This window comes from Chenopodium album, chromosome 14 (genome assembly GCF_948465745.1).
Source record: "Chenopodium album chromosome 14, dcCheAlbu1.1, whole genome shotgun sequence".
NCBI lineage: Eukaryota > Viridiplantae > Streptophyta > Magnoliopsida > Caryophyllales > Amaranthaceae > Chenopodium > Chenopodium album.
The window spans coordinates 49,317,838-49,338,812 of NC_137847.1; the positions used below are offsets into that span (position 1 = coordinate 49,317,838).

The 20,975-nt window shown below is 35.7% G+C and overlaps 2 protein-coding genes across 3 annotated transcripts; both read right to left on the reverse strand.

The window, feature by feature from the left end:
• Window positions 1–3,608: 3,608 nt before the first annotated feature.
• Window positions 3,609–12,929, reverse strand: LOC145577421 (TATA-binding protein-associated factor BTAF1-like). 2 transcript variants are annotated; one of them, XM_081634845.1, is made up of 5 exons: window positions 6,513–12,929; window positions 5,781–5,862; window positions 5,145–5,249; window positions 4,824–4,898; window positions 3,609–4,115 (listed from the first exon to the last, which is right to left on the reverse strand). In XM_081634845.1, the coding sequence occupies exon 1, from the start codon at window positions 12,650–12,652 to the stop codon at window positions 6,548–6,550; it is 6,105 nt and encodes a 2,034-aa protein (XP_081490971.1). In that variant the 5' UTR covers window positions 12,653–12,929; the 3' UTR covers window positions 3,609–4,115; window positions 4,824–4,898; window positions 5,145–5,249; window positions 5,781–5,862; window positions 6,513–6,547. The 2 variants fall into 2 exon arrangements, with proteins under 2 accessions (XP_081490971.1, XP_081490972.1); XM_081634846.1 differs by lacking the exon at window positions 5,781–5,862.
• A 3,395-nt stretch (window positions 12,930–16,324) lies between these two features.
• On the reverse strand, window positions 16,325–19,247 carry LOC145579436 (UDP-glycosyltransferase 86A1-like). Its single transcript, XM_081636685.1, has 2 exons — window positions 18,648–19,247; window positions 16,325–17,451 (listed from the first exon to the last, which is right to left on the reverse strand). Exons 1-2 carry the CDS (start codon window positions 19,192–19,194, stop codon window positions 16,538–16,540), a joined length of 1,461 nt encoding a protein of 486 aa, XP_081492811.1. The 5' UTR covers window positions 19,195–19,247; the 3' UTR covers window positions 16,325–16,537.
• Window positions 19,248–20,975: the final 1,728 nt, after the last annotated feature.

Genomic DNA, 20,975 nt, shown 5'->3' on the forward strand with positions numbered 1-20,975 from the left:
CATTTTTTAAATATATAGAAAGCAAATCTCCTGGTTTTTTTATTTACAAATTTGCCATTGGATCGGATAAAAAATTGATTATCAAGGTGAGAAGCTTGTATATATATTCACTCATTTTGAAACATGGATAAAAAAATAAAAAAAACACTTATTAAGCCATGTTGGGCAAGAAAATCTAATCTAGATAAATATCAAAAATTTTCCAATTTGATAGTACATATATAAAAAAATTCGAATTAGACCAGATCAGATTCATTAACCAAATTTAAATAGCCCTATAGTCGTTTGGTTCATTTTCGCAAAATTGATAATAAAGTCTAACACTGAACATGCAACTTTCAATTATGTCCTATAACTAAGATATGCCATACTTTATTAATTTTTTTTAAACAAAATACTTACAGAGTAATATGTATTTTGATGACATTATGAATAAAAAAAAATACAAACAAAAATATAGAGGCATAAATGTATACTAATGATCAACCTCATATAATAACTCGACATTATTGGACCTAGATATAAGTAGTAAATAGTAAAAAATCGTATATCTAAAGCCTTTAAAAAGAAATTAAAGGTATCTAAAATTCGCATATGTTAATTTTTTATATTTTTTTAAAGGTAAGATTTAAAAAAAAAAATTAGGATGTCCTCCTCACGAGGAGTACTTCTAATGTATCAGAACAAATAATTGAAAATAAACTAGAGTTATTACAAACTTCATACTATCAGGAACTAAGTCCCCACAGTAGCGATCCAATTTGCTACACGATTTGCCTCCTAAATTCTCAATAAATATGATGGATACTCCAATTGTGAAACTGAGTGAGGAGAGAAAGATTACTCCCCCCTAAAAAAAAGTGTATAAGAAATTAAGAAGAATTATTACTGGAACATACGAAGGAGGAGTTAAGAAAGATTAGGGGCCATTTGGCCATATACGTGGGATTTTCATTACAAAGAAAAGAACACTTCATCAAAAATTTACGACTAATGCGCGCGTGGTAGTTAAACGTCAACCTTTTAGGTTAGGTGTGGGTCCCATACGATGTAATAAAACGGGGGAAAGTGAGAGGTTTAAATTAATTTGACGTTAAATTATCATTTGTACGTAAAATTTGAATTATCAAGGTTAATATAAATTTTGGAAGCATTAATGTTGTTAATAATAGATTCATAGTGGGTATTTTTTTAATGGTTTTTAGTACACTATGCCATACCACTCCAACTAAGATATTTGGCTATATACTTAACGGTCTATTTAGTTGATCATGTGATTTGTACTAATGATTCATCCCATCATTTTTCATAGTTATACATAAAATATGAAGGTTTTCTTAAACCTAGATGCTTGTTTGTTTATGTAGTTAAAGGACATCTTGAGGAAAATAATTTTGGTCGTAATACTAAAAATTACAATTATTTCATAATTACTCATTTGTCTACTATAGTACTCGTACTAATTTACATGTTTTGCTCGTCCCTGTATGAATGATTTTACTTGGGGTTTTCCTAAAAAAAAATAAAAAAAATACATGTTTGTTTTATTCACAACATTCAATGCATACATTTTACTAGCTTTAAATACATACGTAGCACTCTATGTATTTGGTTAAACAAATAAAATTACTAAAAATGCAATGAAATAAACCATATCAAGATCCCAAATAATCATTTGGTGTTGTTTTGATGTATGTAGAATTAGTTGAAATTAATAAAAGTCAAAGTTAAGTTAATTAATAAGAAGTATCATACTTTGTATAAAGGAGTAAGAGATTTTATTTTATTATTATTATTTTTTTAACAGATAAGGTGTACGGGGAGCCCCCTCCTATCACAGGAGGGGGGATGAGTTTCGAACCCCGTCACAGGGGGGAGATGGAGGGACTAACCATCCCTCCATCTCCTAGATCATCAACTGAATTTTAATTAATAACATCCAATAGTGACTTCATGAATTAAATAGAAGAAAAGAAAATACAAAAATGTGATATAGAAAGGGATAATTAAAGTGAGATAATTAACGATAAAATATAACTTTCGGTCATTTATGTAAACTCATAAATTCAATATAAGTCACTTGAGATTTTACTTTGTTTTGATTTTAAAAGACATTGTCCTTCAGCTTCAAGTTATGTAAATGTTTCTCCAAGAATGTGAGATTTACGCTTCTTAGAAAGTGAAAGCTTAACGAAATGTTTGGTTGACATGAACATAGCCTCAAGTTCTACGGAGTACTTCACAAAGGTAAGTAGAGCTCTGTAGGAATAAAATTCAACAAAAGTGCTAAACTTCTTGCGCATTCAACCAAATGACCCCTAAGATCAGTAACGCACTAAGGGCCTGTTCTGATTTACTGAACTGAGCTAAGCTGAACTAAACTGAATAGAGTTGAAATGAATTGTTTATGAAATAAGGAAATTAGGAGCTGAATTGAACTGAACTGATTAGAGCTAAGCTGAGCTGAACTGAAATTAAGCCGAAGAAAATAGACTTTAAGACAGCCCCTCCCTATAAGCTTAGGGGTTCATTCGGACAAAAACTTCCCACCGGAATAATTAGCACCCAACAATTCACTAAATGTCCATCACAAACAATCGATCATTGAATATATGAAGAGCACATACACCAAAAATCGAAGGCTCTGAATGAATAATATTCTGCTGAAATAATCAAAGAAAGCAGCTGATGAAAGTAGTACAGTACTAAATATAGATATGACTGAAATGTGAAAGAATGTACTCATATTGAATAGATTTTATACAGCACGAAGTTCCAATGATCAAACCTCCCTCTACAAATACCAAGGAATGACTTCTCACATGGCTTGTACTCTAGCATCCACAAACCACAATGTACTCCCACACGCCACACCCATATTAAGCTAATCTAAGTGTCAAACTCTTGCCAAGGCTATCAGGTCTCTCCAAAAACTTGGCGCGGTCTCTCTATCTCAATGAAAAGCTACTGTCTCATCTCTTTAAAAAAAAAAAAAAAAGAAAAGAAAAAAGAAAAATAGACCCCTTGAACTTCACTGCAAGTTCTCTGCAAAAAATATGTGCCAGACCAGAAAAATACCATGTACAAAACAAAATGATGCATCTCCATAATGTTCTTAAGCTGAATATGCAACTTGTACTCTTCAACCTATAAGAAAAAACTTGAATTATAAACTACACAAAGTGACAGAACCACTTACGTTAGCAAAACTAAATAGGAAAAGAAAATCTACTGATTCATCAGCTTGAGAGAAGAAAACCAACATTTTTTAAAATTGGAACAATCATATATACTTGGCAGAACAAACAGAACTACATGGATCAGTGCTTCGGTCTCCTGTGGTATGCAACAGGTTGTACTATTGAAAAATGGTCTGATATTCGGGGTAAATCAATACCATAATCAACTTGTTACAATCCTTAAAAAACAAAAACAAAAAGAAAAAAAAAAGGATTTCTAACAGCATTCAATTTTGCAAGTAAATGCAAATTGCAAGGTACTACAATGACTTATATATCGCATCTTTGATACCACAAACGCTTCAGAAAAGACCTGCCAATGATTGCATTCAGCAAACAGCATTCACCAAAACGCAAAGCAGCTAAAAATTTGGGAGAAAGCTAGCTGGAATAAAAAGATAATTGAAGCTACAGGAAAGAGCAAGATAAGACACTTCTATTTATGAATAGTGTGATTTGATCATAAGGAAGAAGATATGCGGAGGACTCCTTGACTCCTTTCTAATTTAATAGAAGTAGAAAGCTAAACATCACATCCAACATATCTCAAGAAAACCAACTATGCTTTGGAATCCAACTAAAAATCAATTGAATATTGGTCAGACATCTACTTTCTTCACCAGATAATCAGTTCAAAGGCTTCATTACTTCATTTGAATGTTAATCATGTTTTCTTGTTCCAAAATTTGCATATGTTCATGGGCTTCAGAATTCAGATCCAACAAAATGGATGATTTCAAAATTCACCACTTCTTGGAAACTTCCACTACACTTGTCGATTTGAATGTTAAACTGGATAACAATTCTCTCTCATCAGCTGTGTTCCTCTTAACAATAAGAAGAGAGGCAATCTTGTTTTAACCACAAAAGATCAACCTGAGAACAGAAAAGAAGCAAGTGACAATCTTGTGTTAACCTCCCCATTTTAAAACCAGTATACCTAAGAATTAATGGCATTAACTTTAGATCAAAAACCAAAAAAAAAAAAAAAAAAAAAAGAAAAAGAAAAAGTGCCCCTCTGATCATGGGTAAATTATACATTAGTTATTATATAGAATGCTAGGACATCTTAAGATAGAAAGTTGGAAATCTCACAGCATTAATATGTGTTGCAAAATTGGAAGGATTATACACACAACTCTAGGTAAACAAGTTTTAATTTTTGTGGAGAAAGATTTTTATGGATGGCTATACGGAATAATCACTTTTGGTTCATGTAGCCGACCCCACTTATGGGATTAAGGCTTTGATTGATTGACTGATCTAGGTAAACAAGTTTTAATTTTTTATTTTTAGGCTTCAGGGTTCAAACCTAAAAATACAGAAAAATCTCCAACAAATTTAACTCCTTCAAGAGGTATATTTTCAATTGCCCACCAACACATGGGCATACAACAGGGAATAACAGACAGATCAGAATGTTAAGGAAAAAGACAAAAAAAAAATTAGATGAATGCATATAGTGAATGTTTAGCACAAATAGATATGATATGAAGGTATAAATATTAAGTAACAACGGATAACTAACAACTCGGTAGATTTTATATATATATATATCTTTTAATAAGTGGATATGGTGCCTACCTGAAATGGTGGCTTCCTCCATCTCCTTCATCTGGCATCTCTTACAATCTATATGACTTTGCCCAAGCAGGTGTACTGAAAAGAAAAAAACAAATTTTAGCGGACATAGATGACAGACTATTAGATTAGCATTTATTTGCATGAAAAAGCAGCTTGGAAAGAGGGTAACAGGGACAACAGAAAGGAGAAGAGGTACAGACAGGCAGCTACAACTATTTCACAAACAACTCAACACAAATCATCTAGTCATCAAAGAAAAGTCTTAGGATAAAGGTAGCCGTAACCAGAAACTTTTAAATCTAAGCTCTTTGCAATATGTACCTTGGAAGAGCAACAGGCAGAATAAGCACTCCTCTGTTACTTGAATTGTTCCTGTTGTTCTTCCCTGAAGCACCTACAAACCCTGGCCTTGTAAACGTGCTATTCCTGACAACGACAAGGTAACAACATGTCAGCTCATGATAAGTTGAAAAGGTTTTGAAGCTTGTAAAGCATGTCTGTTTCTATAACTCTCTCAAATGCAAGTGATGAGTTGTACACAGTAAATCATCTTTACACGAATAATTATAATGGCTACCAATTAAATAGATAATACTCAACATTCTATAGGCCAGTGGAAATTTTACATTTAGTTGCCATAGTAATGTTATGCTACAATCTCATCTCTCACCCAGTCACAAAACTGGCAGGAGGTTAGCTCTCATTTATACCAAAAACATCACTTAGTTCAAATTGATTCCACTCCCCCCCCCCCCCCCAACAAAAAAAAATAAAATAAAAATCACCCACCCTATTAGTAATCCAAAAAAGTCTATCTAAGCCCACAAAAGCTAGTCTCAGATTTGTTTTAGAACCTTTACAACAGCAAATTAATATCTTGTGTGCAAAGAGGAAAAGAGATTTGGGTAATAGCAGTATTTATAACAATTGACCAGATAAATATTAGATACAACATACCAGCAGAGCTGACAGGCAACAATTACTCAAATGGAGGATAAGCACTCTACAAAAGATGGAGCTGTTTTGACCCTCAGTATACCTGACAGAAAAAGAGAACCCTTAGTATGCCATAGTTGTGTAGCAGATGTTGATGTTTTATGTTCCAAGTTGGAGATTAATCACTAAAATTGACTACAATTCCAAAGCCCCCCCCCCCCCCCATCTTCTTCCTTGCTTTAGATTACCCGATACTGTGAAATAAACAACCCCCCCCCCCCCCCACCCTCTATCTTCCTACTCCCTTTAGATTGCCCAATATTGTGAAATAAACACAACACAGAAAAATGGTGCAAAGTAGCATACAACCACAAGGAATTTCTACACATTTCTTTAGGCACATTTGTCAATGCACAATTTCAAACATTAAAACCTTCAATGATCAATACGCAAAAAATTATAAAAATTCATATTTGGAATCTATACAATGAGACGAATATAATAAGACTCCCCATTGACTATGTAATTTCTCTAGTATATATCACAGCATGAAGTCAAAAGTAACTTACGTAAATAATGTTCAAAGTCAACACATATCAACTAAAATGAAATGGAGGAAGTATACACATAAAATGAAGCTCTTCTCAATGAACAAGAAGAAGCTTATCCACCTGTATCGCTTTCAAAAGAAAATGTGAAAAATCCAAAGGCAAGGGACCAAAGCCAATTAATAGAAGGATTTACAGAACTTACAAAATATATACACAAATTTCCACCAGTTTTGATGCTCAACCATTGAGCTTTGATAGAAACTGGTCAAGATTGTATTCTTCTGTGTATTGTGATTGATCCCAGAGTTCTTCCAGACCATTAAGAATGGCTTTCAAGCCTTTGCCACTACCAGATCCTTTTTTATTTTCATTTGAATTGCCCTCGGAGTTCTTCAGTTTTAAGCCACCCTTTCTGGAGTTTTCAGCAGGCGTGAAAAGGTCTAAGAGCTGATCTGTGTTCATTGTTTTCAAGCTGGCATTGTCTGCATTGATAACAGAATTAGCAACAGATACTTTGAATTTCTGAAGGCTCATAACTTTCTCTTCTAGAGTTCCCCGCATGATGAGACGATGAACATTCACTACTTTCTTTTGACCAAGCCTGTGTGCTCTATCCATTGCCTGGAGATCTCGCATTGGATTCCAGTCATGCTCCATAAAGATAAGAGTGTCAGCTGATGTTAAATTCAAACCAAGCCCGCCAACATGCGTTGTAAGCAGCAATACATCAATTGTAGGATCAGAATTAAAAGCTTTGACTATATCAAAACGCTTTTCTGTATGTACGGATCCATCCAAGCGCAGATATGCCACATTTCTCATATGGTTACGGAACAAGTCTCTTTCTATTATGTCCAACAAGGCCTTGTGCTGAGCAAATATCAAAACTCTATGCTGACCAAAGTTAATCATGCTTTCAGAATTTGATGCATCCACACCTATCCCACACTCTTCCAGGATCTCCTGAAGAGCAATCAATTTAGGAGAGTGGTGAAGGCTATGGAGTTCAGAGATGACATCAGGACTTCCAGGAAGGATATCTGATAAAATATGTTTCAGTGAATCAACTGCATCATCACTAGCTACTAGCAGTGGATGACTGCAAAGTTTGAGCAGGTACTGAAGTGCCTGGAAGATATGCGATGATGCTTTAGGAGCAACTTTTTCATCCTTAGCCTCTTTGTTGGAGTCATCCAGATTGACAATACTTGATATTTCCTTCTTAGCATGGGAGCCTGAAAACTGCTCATACAGTTTCAATTGGACAGGGCTGAGGTCACAATATCTGTCCTGAATGATTTTCTCTGGAAGATCAGATAATACTTCATCTTTTGTTCGTCGGAGCAAGAACGGCATCACCTGCTTGTGCAGTGCCTCCATAGCTAAAGCACCAGCTTCAGCATCCTTAGCAGAACATTTTGGATCTCTTGCTGCCAACAAGGGCTTTCCATATAAAGCTTGAAATTGTCTATCAGACCCAAGAAAACCAGGCATCAAAAAATCAAAAAGAGACCACAGATCCAAAATGTTATTTTGAATAGGAGTTCCACTGAGTATAAGACGATTTTGAGCTTTCAACTGTTTCACAGCAGCAGTAATCTTAGACCTGGCATTTTTTATAACATGCCCCTCATCCAAGATGCAATAATTCCACTGAAGCTGCCCAAAAAAATCGACATCTTTACGCACAACATCATATGAAGTTATGATAACATTATGCTTATTGAAGAGACTTCTAATGGTAATACGTTCCTCAGCAGAGCCAGCATATTGAAGAGTACTGATAACAGCAGGATCAATAAACTTCTCAATCTCATATGCCCAATGACCAACAAGAGTTGATGGGCAAACAATCAAAGAGGGAAGAGGCTCTTTGCCATTATTTATCAGGCGATGTTCGGCTATATCTGATGCAACAATTGCAGAAGCTTGTAGGGTTTTACCAAGTCCCATATCATCGCATAAAATTCCATGCAATTTAAAACGTCTAAGGAAAGCTAACCAATTAATTCCTTCCTGCTGGTATCTCCTTAAGGTTACCTTTAACTCGGTAAAAAGTTTATAGTCATCGATGCTAGAATTATCAAGTAGCTGCTCCAAGAATTTTGCATCCTCTTTGTCTCGTAACAAGCTATCATTGATTCCAACAGGAGGAGGAAGGCCGCGCGCCAAAGGAAGAAAAGGCACCAATGCAGCAAAACTCCGTGTCACACTCTGCCTCACCGAAGCATCAGAATCACTCATGCACCTAAGAAGAGGAACAACTAACAAGGGAGCATAAGGGACCAGTTCCATTCCCAATCCTTGGACAAGCAGACCAATAAGCATACCTGCTCCTTGTCTGGCAGGAACGGATGCAGTATCACCCAACATAGGCACAGCGTTCTCAACCACAGATGCCATCACACTAACTATCATGGACTTTGCCATAGTAGTAATACATCTGGAAGCGGCTAATCTAACAGCAACATGTGAATGACGAACACATCTGAAAATGCAGGGGAGGAGAGTGAGCAGTTTTGGCTTTAATGCATCATCCAGCAAAGGGGCAATTGAGCGTACCACTTGTATGTTATTTATCAAAAGTTGAGGATCACTGATTGATTCAATTGCTACCGTAATCTTTTTCTCTTCAGCAGAAACTTCCCCTTGCAGATCAATGGGCTTAAGAACTTCTGAAAGACAATCCCATAACTTGGGAATTTTGTCAAACAAGGAAGCCCCAAACTTTTTACACAAGTGCTTAAGAGCAAGTTCAGCTCCTCGCCTGCTGATGAAACCTTCAACCTTTGATCTCTCTTCAACACTAGCTACTGAACGGCCCCTAGACCTCTGATTAGAACTCATGCTTCTACATAAAAGGAGTTCCTGGTCCTCAATGACTTCCATTGATGTTATGATCCCTGCTTGAGGTGTCTCAGAAGGGTCCATGCAGGTCAAACTACAAACGTTCTTGACCAATTTTTCATTAGGACTGGGTTTACGTGCAATACAATCATCGATAAGCTCAGCAAGAGCTTCAGCAGCCTTCTGTTGCAGTATTTCCTCTTGTTCTCTTTTCAGAGAAGCCATCAGGGGCAAGATAATTGGATTAAGCCTTTTCGGAAGATCTGAAATCCATACAATTGCAGCAGCAATCAAAGAAGAAACAGTGACATGCAAATTGCTTTGCACACACTTCAAATAGCCAGTGGTTGTCAGTAAACGTTGTCTTGAGGACTCTACATCATCTAAAACAAGCTTTTCTCCAGGACTCTCAGCAGAGCTATCACAGCTAGGCAGCACAACTTTCAGAGCAAAGTCCACTGCATCATCCATACCCAAGTTTCCAAGGTCAATACTAGTAGTTGACAGAAGATCCTTCAACATTCCACATGACTCAACAGCTTGGAGCAAGTGACTGGCTTCACTGCGCATCTTGGAGTATGTTCTTGACAGCTCAGCATAAGGTAGTGATGAATCTTTTGTTGGCAAAGAAGGATCAGTACAGGCCAACAAATCCAGCAGCCAAATCTTAAATTGTTCAAAAAGAGCAGAATTAACTCCCTGTGCTGGTGAAACATCCCCATTTTTCATCTCCTTAAACCAAGCAATCAGAACCATCGAAGATATCTGCCGCTGGACACCAGATAATGAGGATATATCTTTCCATAGTGGATCAGTTATATGGTGTAATGATGACTCTGGCCACTTTGAAGCAAGAATACCCAAAGCTGCTGCAGCCACTACTCGCGTGCGAGTCACAGACTTCTCCGAATCAGCACCGACAACTATCTTGACAGAGGAAGCAGAAGCATCTCCAGAGTCCTCTAGAATGGTCCCTTTTGCAGCCCCTACATTACCACCTCTTCCAGCATAACTGTCCACCTTCACAGCCCGCATTTTTGCAGCAGTGACAAATCTTCCTTTCTGAGGTGGGGCGACAGGCCAGAACATCTTTGTAATATCCAATTCGGAGCCATAAGGAGTAGTAGCCAACTCCAACCACGAGGAGATATGGGAACTTGCAGCAGTCACTAGATCGATAACAGGGCAATGAAGCAATAGCTTCCACACCCTCTCACTGCACTGTAAAATTTCTTCATTTGACTCCAGCAGCAAATTCTGGAAGACAATTCGAAGGGTGTCGCCCAAAATCGAGGAAGGCCAAAAAGAATCAGCAGAAGGCTCAGTGATGTGTCTTTTATATCGAGCTTCAAGCAGCCTTTCCAGCGTTCTAATGGCTGAATATCGAACCGATGAGATACTATGTCTCATAAATGGCCATAAGCGTGGAGCCAGAGCTGATAACATATAAGGGTTTTCGTTTGCTGCTGTTACCTCCAAATCATCTTTGTATGACAAATCTTCATTTAGATCAAGCTCCTGAGGACCCTGCAGTATCAACGTATCAAGCATATTTCCAGTCAACCCTGCATGAGTATAGAATTCTGCCAGAAGATTCATAACACTACTGGTAGACGGGCTAAGATCATCTAAATCAAGCAAAATATCCCACAACAGCATTACAATCGGATGCAGAAACTGATTCATGTTAGCAACAATGGAAGATGCAGCGGGTATAAGAGCATCAGCAGCAACTGCTCTGACATCATCATCAGGGTCTTCCAGTCCACTTTTGCAAGCAGGTAGAACAAAACCCAGCAGATCAGACATCATCTCTCTCCGTACAGCAATCAGATATTTAATCCCCAACAGGCTGCCATGGCGAATTTCCCATTCTGATCTCCCCTGCATTTGCAATAATATATTCATAGTTTCACGCACTAATTCAGGGGCCATGTACTTGAGCACAGCCCCTAACGCTTGAGCACATGTTTCCCTCACAGGAGCAACAACTTGATCTGAGACATAATCTCCAAAACGATCCAATGATAGCACACAAAGGAAGCAAATAGCACAGTCTTGTAAAAACTCACAATTTCTAAGCCATGAATTCCTAGCTGATCCAACCAAATTCATCAGCTCAGGATTCGTGCTAAGACTTTCCACCACATCTACCTTCTTCTCAGCAGCATCAATTGAATCTATCATATGCAAATCACCACCTTCACTCACACTCTTCGTCTCTAAAACATCAGGTTCAGATTTCATTATTACAGAACCAACATCAGCTTCAGTTACAAACAGGCTAGAAGCATTTTCTCCATTTTGCTCAACCTTCACACCCATATGCTCCGAAGATGGTTCACTGCCTTCAAGCTTCACCCTTTTCAAAATCTCCATAGACCCATCTTCTGGAACTTCCAAATTCAAGTCGATTTCTCTCTCCCTTTTCACAGGTAAACTAACTTTCTCACTCGCACTATCCACTGCCTGACCACCCTGAGAGCCCGAGTCATTCATAGACACCCCAGCATAAGCACCCTGATACGTCAAAATCTCCCTCAAGGCCATAATACTCCCATGACGAATCTCCCAAACAGGATCAAACATATCAACAAGAAGCTGTTCAACATACCCATGAAACTGCCAATACCCATCTTCCTCAAGTTCCACCCCATCATCATCAGTAGCCGACTCCACCGATCCCTTCCCCGAACCACTACCTCCTCCAAACCCCTCAGACCCACCCGATGAAACAGCCCCCGCCTTCTGCACCCCCACATTCACCCCACACCTAACATCATTCGAATTAACCTTCGCTTTCCTCTTCAAAAGATTCAGTTCCCTGGCACTCGGCCTCTGCGACCGAAACGCCCGATACCCACCTCTCTTCCTACTATAATCACCTACAGTTTTCGATGATTCCGAAGATGGAAACATGACAAGATCCTCATCCCTAATCATATCACTAACATCCATAAACTGTTCACACATATCAAGCCCCAATCTCCTACGAAGATTCTTCTTTTGTCTAGCCAATCTTTCTTTAGAATTCTTAGCATTAACATCACTAACATCATATTCCTGCCCCCCAGAAGCCAATAAAATCCCAAATTCCAACACTTTATTAATATCAAAACTACGAAACGATGAAATACTTGCCTCATTCTTCGGCTTCAACTCAGGGCACCCGAACCCGGCATCGGAAACCTTCTTCGCCGCAATATCAACCAGCTGCTCGATCGAAACCCGCTTCGAGTTCTCCGCAATAGCCCCAATTGCCTTCGCCGCAGCAACCCTCGTATCCCAATTCCGACTCCTCAAACACTGCGACACCTTCCGCAACAACGGATTCAGCTCCTGAGGGTGCGACCTAGCGATGTCCCCGATTTGCCTCGCCGCTGCGAACCTAGTTTGCTGCGTCGACCCAGTATCGAGCAAGGTGAGGAGACGATTGAGCCGCGAAGATGACTGCTGCTGCGGCTGAGGTTGAGGTTGCGGGACCTGCTGCGCCATGACATTACAGTCAAGAATAGGGAGAAATTGAGATTGAAATCGAAGCAATTGGGGGGGAAATTGAGAAAAAGAAACCCTAAAAAGGGGAAAAATCTAGGGTTTAAGGTGAAATTAGGGATCTGAAGGAAGAGAAAGTTAGCCGGAAAATGCGAAGGAGAATACATTGGAGAGTATATATAGAGAGATAGAGGAGAGGGTTTGAAGGAAGAAGAGAGCTTTGAATCCTCATTTTCTGTTGGCATTTGACAATTTACGAAATACTAACGCCCAAATAAGGCTACCCCACTTAAAAATTAAAATAAAATTAATTTAATTTTATGTTATGGATAATTGGAATTTTTTTATTAATATAAAATTGGGGCTTGGGCTAACCTACATGTTGTGGTATTATTTGGTTATTATGAGGTCCATTTGATGTTGGGTTTTGGGACTATGATTGAAAAGTCATGATCCAATAGAAAAGTGTCTAGTGGTATATTGATTTGGATTTTTTATTTGTGGTTAGATATCCACAATGGCGGGTGATGTGAATCGATTCCAAGATGAAGGAAAGCTTTAACCACTTAAATTATCCCTCATTTTCTGATTGGATTTTTTTTTCTGCTATTGATATGATGATGATATTTGTTTAAATTTAGTTTCGATCAATAGGTGACAAATGAGTTGTTCAAATTGACAATGAGTAAAGTTCAATTAGATTGGGTTGTATTGAATCTTAATAGGAAGTTTTTCGGTTCATATATTGGGTTGAGTTGAGCCAATTTTGGGATAGGTTACAACTTTGCAGCTAGGTATAGAGTAGGAAAATCGATTAATTCAAGTTGGGTTAATTTAAAATTAGTAAATCACTTAGTTAATTTTGCCAAGACTGCTCATTAACAACATGAGAGATGGGATTAGGGGTGTGGTTCATTCACTTGGTTTTTTAGGTTGAGTATCTTGACTTGGATTGCTTTCGTGTTACTAAGCTGAGGTTAGTTGGAAATCAACCTGAAAATGCTACTGATTCAAATTATTGCGCAGTTAAGAGAGAAATTCCTCTTTTAGCCATCCAGAGCTTATAAAATCAAGTTCTACTTGTGCTATGTCTCCTTCTCACGTAGAAATGTGTCAATCAAGATTCAAAATCAAAACCTCACACAGTAGTCACACTTGAAAAGCAAAAGGCCAAGGAATAACCGAGTAACCAACTAATCTTTGTAAATTTATTTTTTTATTACTCAAATAGTCAAATGTATTACATAATGTATCTAAAGGAAAATAAAATGGAATGGGTAACACAGTCATATACCCTACCAACAAAAGGTGGCTCAAATGGTAAGCAACTTGGTGTCACTTAAGGGAGGTCTCGAGTTCGAGCCTCACAGTATGCAAAAACTCTTATTGGGAGAGTCACCCACTTTAAGCCAGGTGTGACTGTGTGAGACCCAAGTCGGATGTAGTTGGACCTAAGGTATGGTGAACCGAGAGGGCATCCTTACAAAAAAAAAATAGTCATATACCCTACTAGTTATAATAGTCATGTGTCTTAACTTGTACTCTGTATAGATTAGGATAGTTTTGTTATTAGTCCAACTGACAAAATCTTATTAGCACACACTAGGATATGATATGTATAGTAGAACTACAAACTGGTATCAAGCCTTTGTGAAAAATGCATATAGTTATTTTTTCTTTTAAGAAAAAAGGTAAGAAAAATAACATTAGGAAACCTTAGTCACATACAGCTATACAAGTATACAAATAACACTAATGCTGAAAACACTGCCCTTGGATAAATACAATGCAACAAGCAGTAGGCCTTTAGCTCTAGAATATACCAACTACGCAAGTAATCATAAAACTTGTCTTGATATACTTTGCAAGTACTGTAGTTGTCAACGGTCTATATAGCTGGCTGAACTGGGCTTTACTCCAAATATTTTTGTCTAAACCTATAACATTGGGCTTTGTTCAAAGATTTTGGCCCAAACTTACAAAATTTTTTCCCCCAAATTGGGCTAATGAGAATATGAGATCAGTTGTTGAGATCAACCCAAAAATTTTAGGGTTCATTTGGCATTATTGTGGTTTTCTGTTGTTTGGTTTTTTGTTTTTTTTAAAAATATATGATATGTGTCCCATAATGAATCAAAAATTATATAAATTTATTAAAATCATGATAATTTTGAAAACTGACAACAGAAAAGTGGAAATACCTTTTTCTTGTTTCCTGTTTTTGGTTTTTGGTTTTTAAAAAAATAGGAAACTGAAAACCAAAACTAATGCCAAACAAGCCCTTAATTACTCCATTCATTTCAAAATAATTAATTTTTTTTTCTTCCAGGATACATCTATTAACTTTGACTATAATTATTTATTAAAATATCAAAAACATATTTTATCATAAAATATGTTATTAAATAGGTATTTAAATAAAGTTTCATAATACTCCTATAATTTCTATTATTATTTATATAAAAATAAAGTCAAGCTATTACACTGACATTTGTATAAAGGTTGATTGTGTAAGATTTTATCACCTTAAGTATAATTTTCAAATTAACTTTATACTTGGTTTTGATAAAAGGTCATTATTGATTTATATAATAGTATTTCACGTTCACAAATATATTCCATAATTCCATATCAATTAAATTTAACACAAAGTTTCATATGTGGCTGGCCAGACAGTGTGCTCGGGGTAACTCAGTCGGTTAGGGGTTACTTGGTCGGTTATGGGTTACTTGGTCAAAAGTTACTCGGTCAGTCAAGGATTATTCGGTTAGAGGTTACTTAGCTCGGTTGGTCAAGGGTTACTTAGTTATTTTTCGGTCGGTTTGGAGTTAGTCAATCAATTAGAGATCACTTAATTAAGGGTTACTTAGCTCAATCGGTCAGAAGTTACTCAGTCGATCAAGGATTACTAAATTAGAAATTATCCGATTATTATTTTGATGTGTGTCAACCGACTATACGATGTGATTAGCCAAACGGAAACACACTGTAAATTGAAACACTTAAAAAAACTAGAGTACTTTTGAGGGGACACTATCCGTGAGCTGTTTTTATGATTTACTGCACCACGTATTTCATGTGGTGGACTGGTAGTGCTCAACTGCTCATGCTTGGTGGGAGCCACCTCAATTTAATTGATTGTAGTCGGTGGAAATGGTTGTTGGGTAGCGATGTAGGGTTTTCTCTCCTTTTCTAGTTTGGGAATCCTTTCAGTACTCTATTATTTTTGAGAACATGGTAGATTCTCCTTCTAATTTATATGGAGTAATTTATTTCATTTGTCATTTTTTTTTTTTTGGGAAACCATTTGTCATTTGTTTGATTAAAGATATGTACTACATGCAACGTTTAAATAAATTTTATAATCCATGTGTCTATTGTTCTTCTTGAAAGTTCAACGAATTCATGTATTGTTGTAAATTCTCGTATAAAGCAAGAAAAATTTGAAAATAAATGGCTGTAAGAAGAAAGTATAGTATCCGAAAAAAAATACTCGTAAGTAATTTAAGGTGAAAAAATGTGAATAAAGTATTAAAAAATTAGTGAAAAGGTGCAAATAATGTAATTGATCTCATGCACGCACGACTAATTTTGGCACAAATAATAAGATCATTGTTAAATACAAACTGTCAAGTTGAATTTAATTATCAATAAGATGGAATAATGCTTAATTTAAATAGTACTATGTATGAACAAGAAATTTATCATACAATTATGGGCCACGTCCACCAAATAAAAATTTGTGTACAATTCTTTGTCATTATTATATTATCCTACTAAAGACTCTTAGAGTAAAGAAGATTCAAAATTTCTCCAAAATTAATTTTTTTCAATCCATTTTTTTTGCATGAAAATGAATCAAGAAAAAACAATCAAATGCTCATAATTTCACCCAGCATTCTTCTTCAAAGCTGCTGCATTCGTCAATTCCTTGATAAATCTATCAACATTTTTCTCTGAAGATCCCTTTGTAACTTCTAATAGTCGCCTAATTTCCTTGACATTTTCATTGAGCTCAAATCCCATTAATCCACTGATTAAATCCTTAATTTTTTGTAACACTTCCTCTCTTTTTACGGGCTTTTCCTCACAAAGGTTACACCCAATTTTCCAATCGTCCACAATTAGTTTACGATTGGTAAATTGATCAGTCAATAACGGGAAACACAATAGTGGAACTTCACACCATATACTTTCTAACGTCGAATTCCATCCACCATGTGTTAAGAACCCTCCTACTGAACGATGAGCTAACACGGCCTTTTGACAAGTCCACGTAACAATTAAACCTCGATCACGAACCTCATCCCTAAACCCAACCGGAAGTGGGTCGGGGACATCCGAACTAACCATATCGGGTCGGATAACCCAAAGGAAGTTAACCCCACTAAGTTTAATTCCATTAGCTATTTCCTCTAGCTCTTCCTTATTAATATGTGCATAGCTACCAAATGAAACGTACAATACCGAGCCAGGAGGTTTAGAGTCTAACCAAAGTGTGCAATCAGACTCGGCCCATAGGCTAGTGGCTACTGGACTTTTAGTAAACCCGGGTGCAAATAGAGGTCCGATAGCATAAAATGGGACTTGTGGTTGGATGGCCGAAATGGTTTGGACCTCTAGCTCTTGGACCGTGTTACCAAGTATAAAATGAGCCTTTCTAGTGTCGTCCAATGATGCTAAATTGTATTGTGGATGAAAGGTCGTCAAATCCTCTTCTTGTAGATATGATGTTAAATCCGTCCTTTTGAGTGAACTTATTCCCGGCATGTAGGTTATTGTATCCGTACGTGAACTTGAACCTAATTGAAGAAGTAACTTAGGTTAACAACTACGATCAATTATTAGAGTATAAATAGAGTACAATCTATATTTCCTATATGTCTATCTTGTGTGTAAACATGAGTCACTTTAAGTCTTTAATAATAGAAAGAAAGGGTGAAAGTAAGAGGAAAAAGAAGAATGCGACCATATACACGTAATATAATTTTTTTTTTTTTCATTCTTATCTTTAACACGATGTAAATATGTAGTACTTGTATGATTCCCCTATCATCCCCAAAAAAAAAAAAAGAAATTAAAAAACAAAATTGTTTTCATTTTAATTTAATTTCAATGTCTTAGATTGTTGAAATTTCAATGTCTTAGATTATTGAGGAATATGCTCTTTTTTCTTCTTCGAATAAACCTCCTTTTCACAAAATTTCTTTTCGGTCAAAGAAAAATGTCATGTTTAGAAAATGTTATATTTTCATCCGGCAATTTAATGCTAACTGCATTGTTAATGACCTCTAATTTCAAATTTAATTTAATCTCATCTCATAAATCCATAGATTCCCTAATTTAGTATTCCTAGTTAAATGTACTAGACTACTAGTACAACATTTAACGGACAATCCACCAAATTTAGAATCTTGTACAAACATTATGCATCATTCACAATTCACTAGGTAGTCGGTCGTATTCAAGTTCATTTATTGACCAGATGCATCTTTCACAAGGTAGGTAGGTAAGTGGATGGTGGATCACTAGATCTATCTTCCTCAACTATCACACTAATTCATTTACATACAATATAATGCATTTTCGAATTAGCTAATGATTAAACGAAGGGTAATGAACTAATGATATACTCCGTACATACGAAGTATAAATTTCTTGATAAAAATTGATATCTATTCAGATATACATATTAAAATCACGCGTTAATTAATGTGATTAATGTTTGATTTAACTTGATGATGATTCCATTTTGGATCTACTATGGAGTATAGTCTATCTAATCAATTCCTTAATTAAAAAGAAAGGTAGATTACTTTGTATGATCTGACATGGATAAATAATGCACAATTTACTTAATTTTCAAACTTCAAATTGACCATTATGTGTTCATAAAAAATATTCCTTTCTAAATGTCAATGTAACAACTAAATCCGAATAGAGTGAGTAAACAGTAAATACGAGTAAAGAGAAATAGTAAATGTGAAAGAAAATTTACCAGGACCAATGTGGCCATTTTCCAAAAGCAAATGACGATTGAAGTAGATATCAAGCACCATAGCAGATTCAGTCCAAAAAGAAACATGAAACAAACCAAACTTATGAGCCAACTTAGACGCCCAAACAAAGTAACTATCAGCAATCAAGCAACAAATAGTAGTCGAAGGCGGTCGAGATTCCAAGATCTTGGTCACAGCCACTTCCAAATGAGCAGGGAAACAATGAGTAGTAGCCCCGACCCATTGGTCGTGGTGTAACGATCGATCAAACTCTAGAGGTAACCCGTCCGTAATGGTCATGTACTCGATGTCGAGGTCCGTAGTGCTCTGCCTACGGGCCTCGACAAAGATATCATCATTGGTGGTAGCGTTTGAGAGAGTGATCTTGTGGTGAATGTGGTTGGTATTGATGAATGTTACGGAGATGCCTTTAGATGCTAGCTTGATTGCTAGTTGTACAAATGGATTTACATGGCCTTGTTGTGGAAGTGTTACTAGTATTGCATGAAGCTTTTTTGTGTGCCCATTTGAATGTGAGTGCTCCATTTTTTTATTTTTTTATTTTGGATGAACAAACTTTGTGAGAAATTTTTGCAGATATTTTTGGATGGAAAATTTCTTCAATTTTTGAGTGAGTACGAGTTCAATTATGGACTATATATCTCAGCAATAATGGCCATGGGCCCATGGCCCCGCTTGTGTCTTTTGTCAACTTGTGTCCTCTGTTAATAATTTATTACGAGTATTTGTCATTTTTTATATAAAAAAAAGTACTCCGTAAGATGAAAAATCCTATTAAATTGAAACCTCTCATAAGTTAAGTCAATTCAGATTTATAGGTCAACGTTTGATAGAAGATGAGGGATCAGGGTAAGAGAATTCCTCCTACTACCAAGAAAATGTAATTGATAGGGCTTGAACTACGAATTCTCCATCATGTCGACTAAACATGCTTAGTTTTTATTACTTTTCAAATTGATATTGCATAAAAGTCTAAATAAACAGACCATATATGTGAGACAGTTAGAGTAAAGTAAATTAATAGATAATTTCTCGTAGTCATTTACGGAGTACAAATGTACAATATAAGGCAACTAGCTAAAGTCCCGTACAATGCACGGTTTTTATTAAATTATACTCTTTTTTTTTTTTTTTTTTTTTTTGTGAAAGGGGAAAAAAATACTAAATTATACTTGTATAGTAAAGTATAACATTAACACAAAATTTAACAATTATATACTTTTAAAAAATTTATAGTATCTTAATATACTACTTATTTGTTCATTTTTATAACCAAATTACCTAAGGAAAAATAAATAAGTAAAAAAATATTTCATTTGAGTGTGTATAGAAAAAATACAATTGTGGAAGGTGAATATTATAGGCTATAAATACTTTTCATATAAACGATAGACAACCAAAAAAAAAAAAGTGGAGGGAAAATTTTCAACCAGTGGATGACATGTGTCATCAGTGGTTTCGCTTTTAGTATTAAGTTATTGATTATAGTCAGTTACAGTATAAATAAAACCAAAAAAAATGGGACGATTTTAAAAAGGGTAGAGAATTTTCGATTTTTTTTAGTTGGAACTTTAGAATATTTTATATCGGAGGTAGTATATATTTTTTTTTATCAAATTAAAGTAGGAAACAACTTGACAGGGGACAATGGCCACCTTTTGCCCCAATTGAACTAAGTTCACGTTTTAATCCAGGAAAAAAAAAGTTATTTGATGAGGCATTTCCACCTTTTTCTTAGTGGGTTTATATTTTTGTATAAAAATCTGTAATAATTATTGACTTTAAATTATTTGATTGCAACTACTCGTACAAGATAAATAAGAAAAATGAAATAAATAGATAAAATTAACTTTAAAAATTACAAGATGACCAAAATAAATTATTCTAGACTTAAGCTCAACCAAGTTGCAGTTAATTAATTCAAAAAAAAAAAAAAAAAAAAAGAAGCAGCAATTAATTATTAGGTAATTGAACAAATTTAAGGTTAAAGTTGGATTTAGATTCATTTTTATCAATTTGCAGAAAATAGTGAGTTTTTAATATATTTTTTTTTGATCGTTTTATTCGCTGGAAATAGTGAGCTAGATATTTTTAAACAATGCAAATACTCATTTTTAATGGAAGATCAAATGTGCATTCAGATCAAAGAAATTATTCTCCAACTAACATGGTAGGTGCCTAGGTAGTTACATAGACACGCATGTCAATTACTGTAATGGATTTTAAATTTACAACATGTTAAAAGGTCAGACCATGTACAATATGTTTAATAGGGTTTCAATTTATAATTAATTCATAAATCGATG

What these genes read in the sequence shown, in the direction of transcription:
- LOC145577421 (XM_081634846.1), bottom strand. Translation starts at nt 12,652, where the DNA reads ATGGCGCAGCAGGTCCCGCAACCTCAACCTCAGCCGCAGCAGCAGTCA.
- LOC145579436 (XM_081636685.1), bottom strand. Translation starts at nt 19,194, where the DNA reads ATGGAGCACTCACATTCAAATGGGCACACAAAAAAGCTTCATGCAATA. An exon ending in AAATGGCCACATTGGTCCTG is followed by an intron (nt 17,452 to 18,647) that starts GTAAATTTTCTT and finishes TTCTTCAATTAG; the next exon opens with GTTCAAGTTCACGTACGGAT.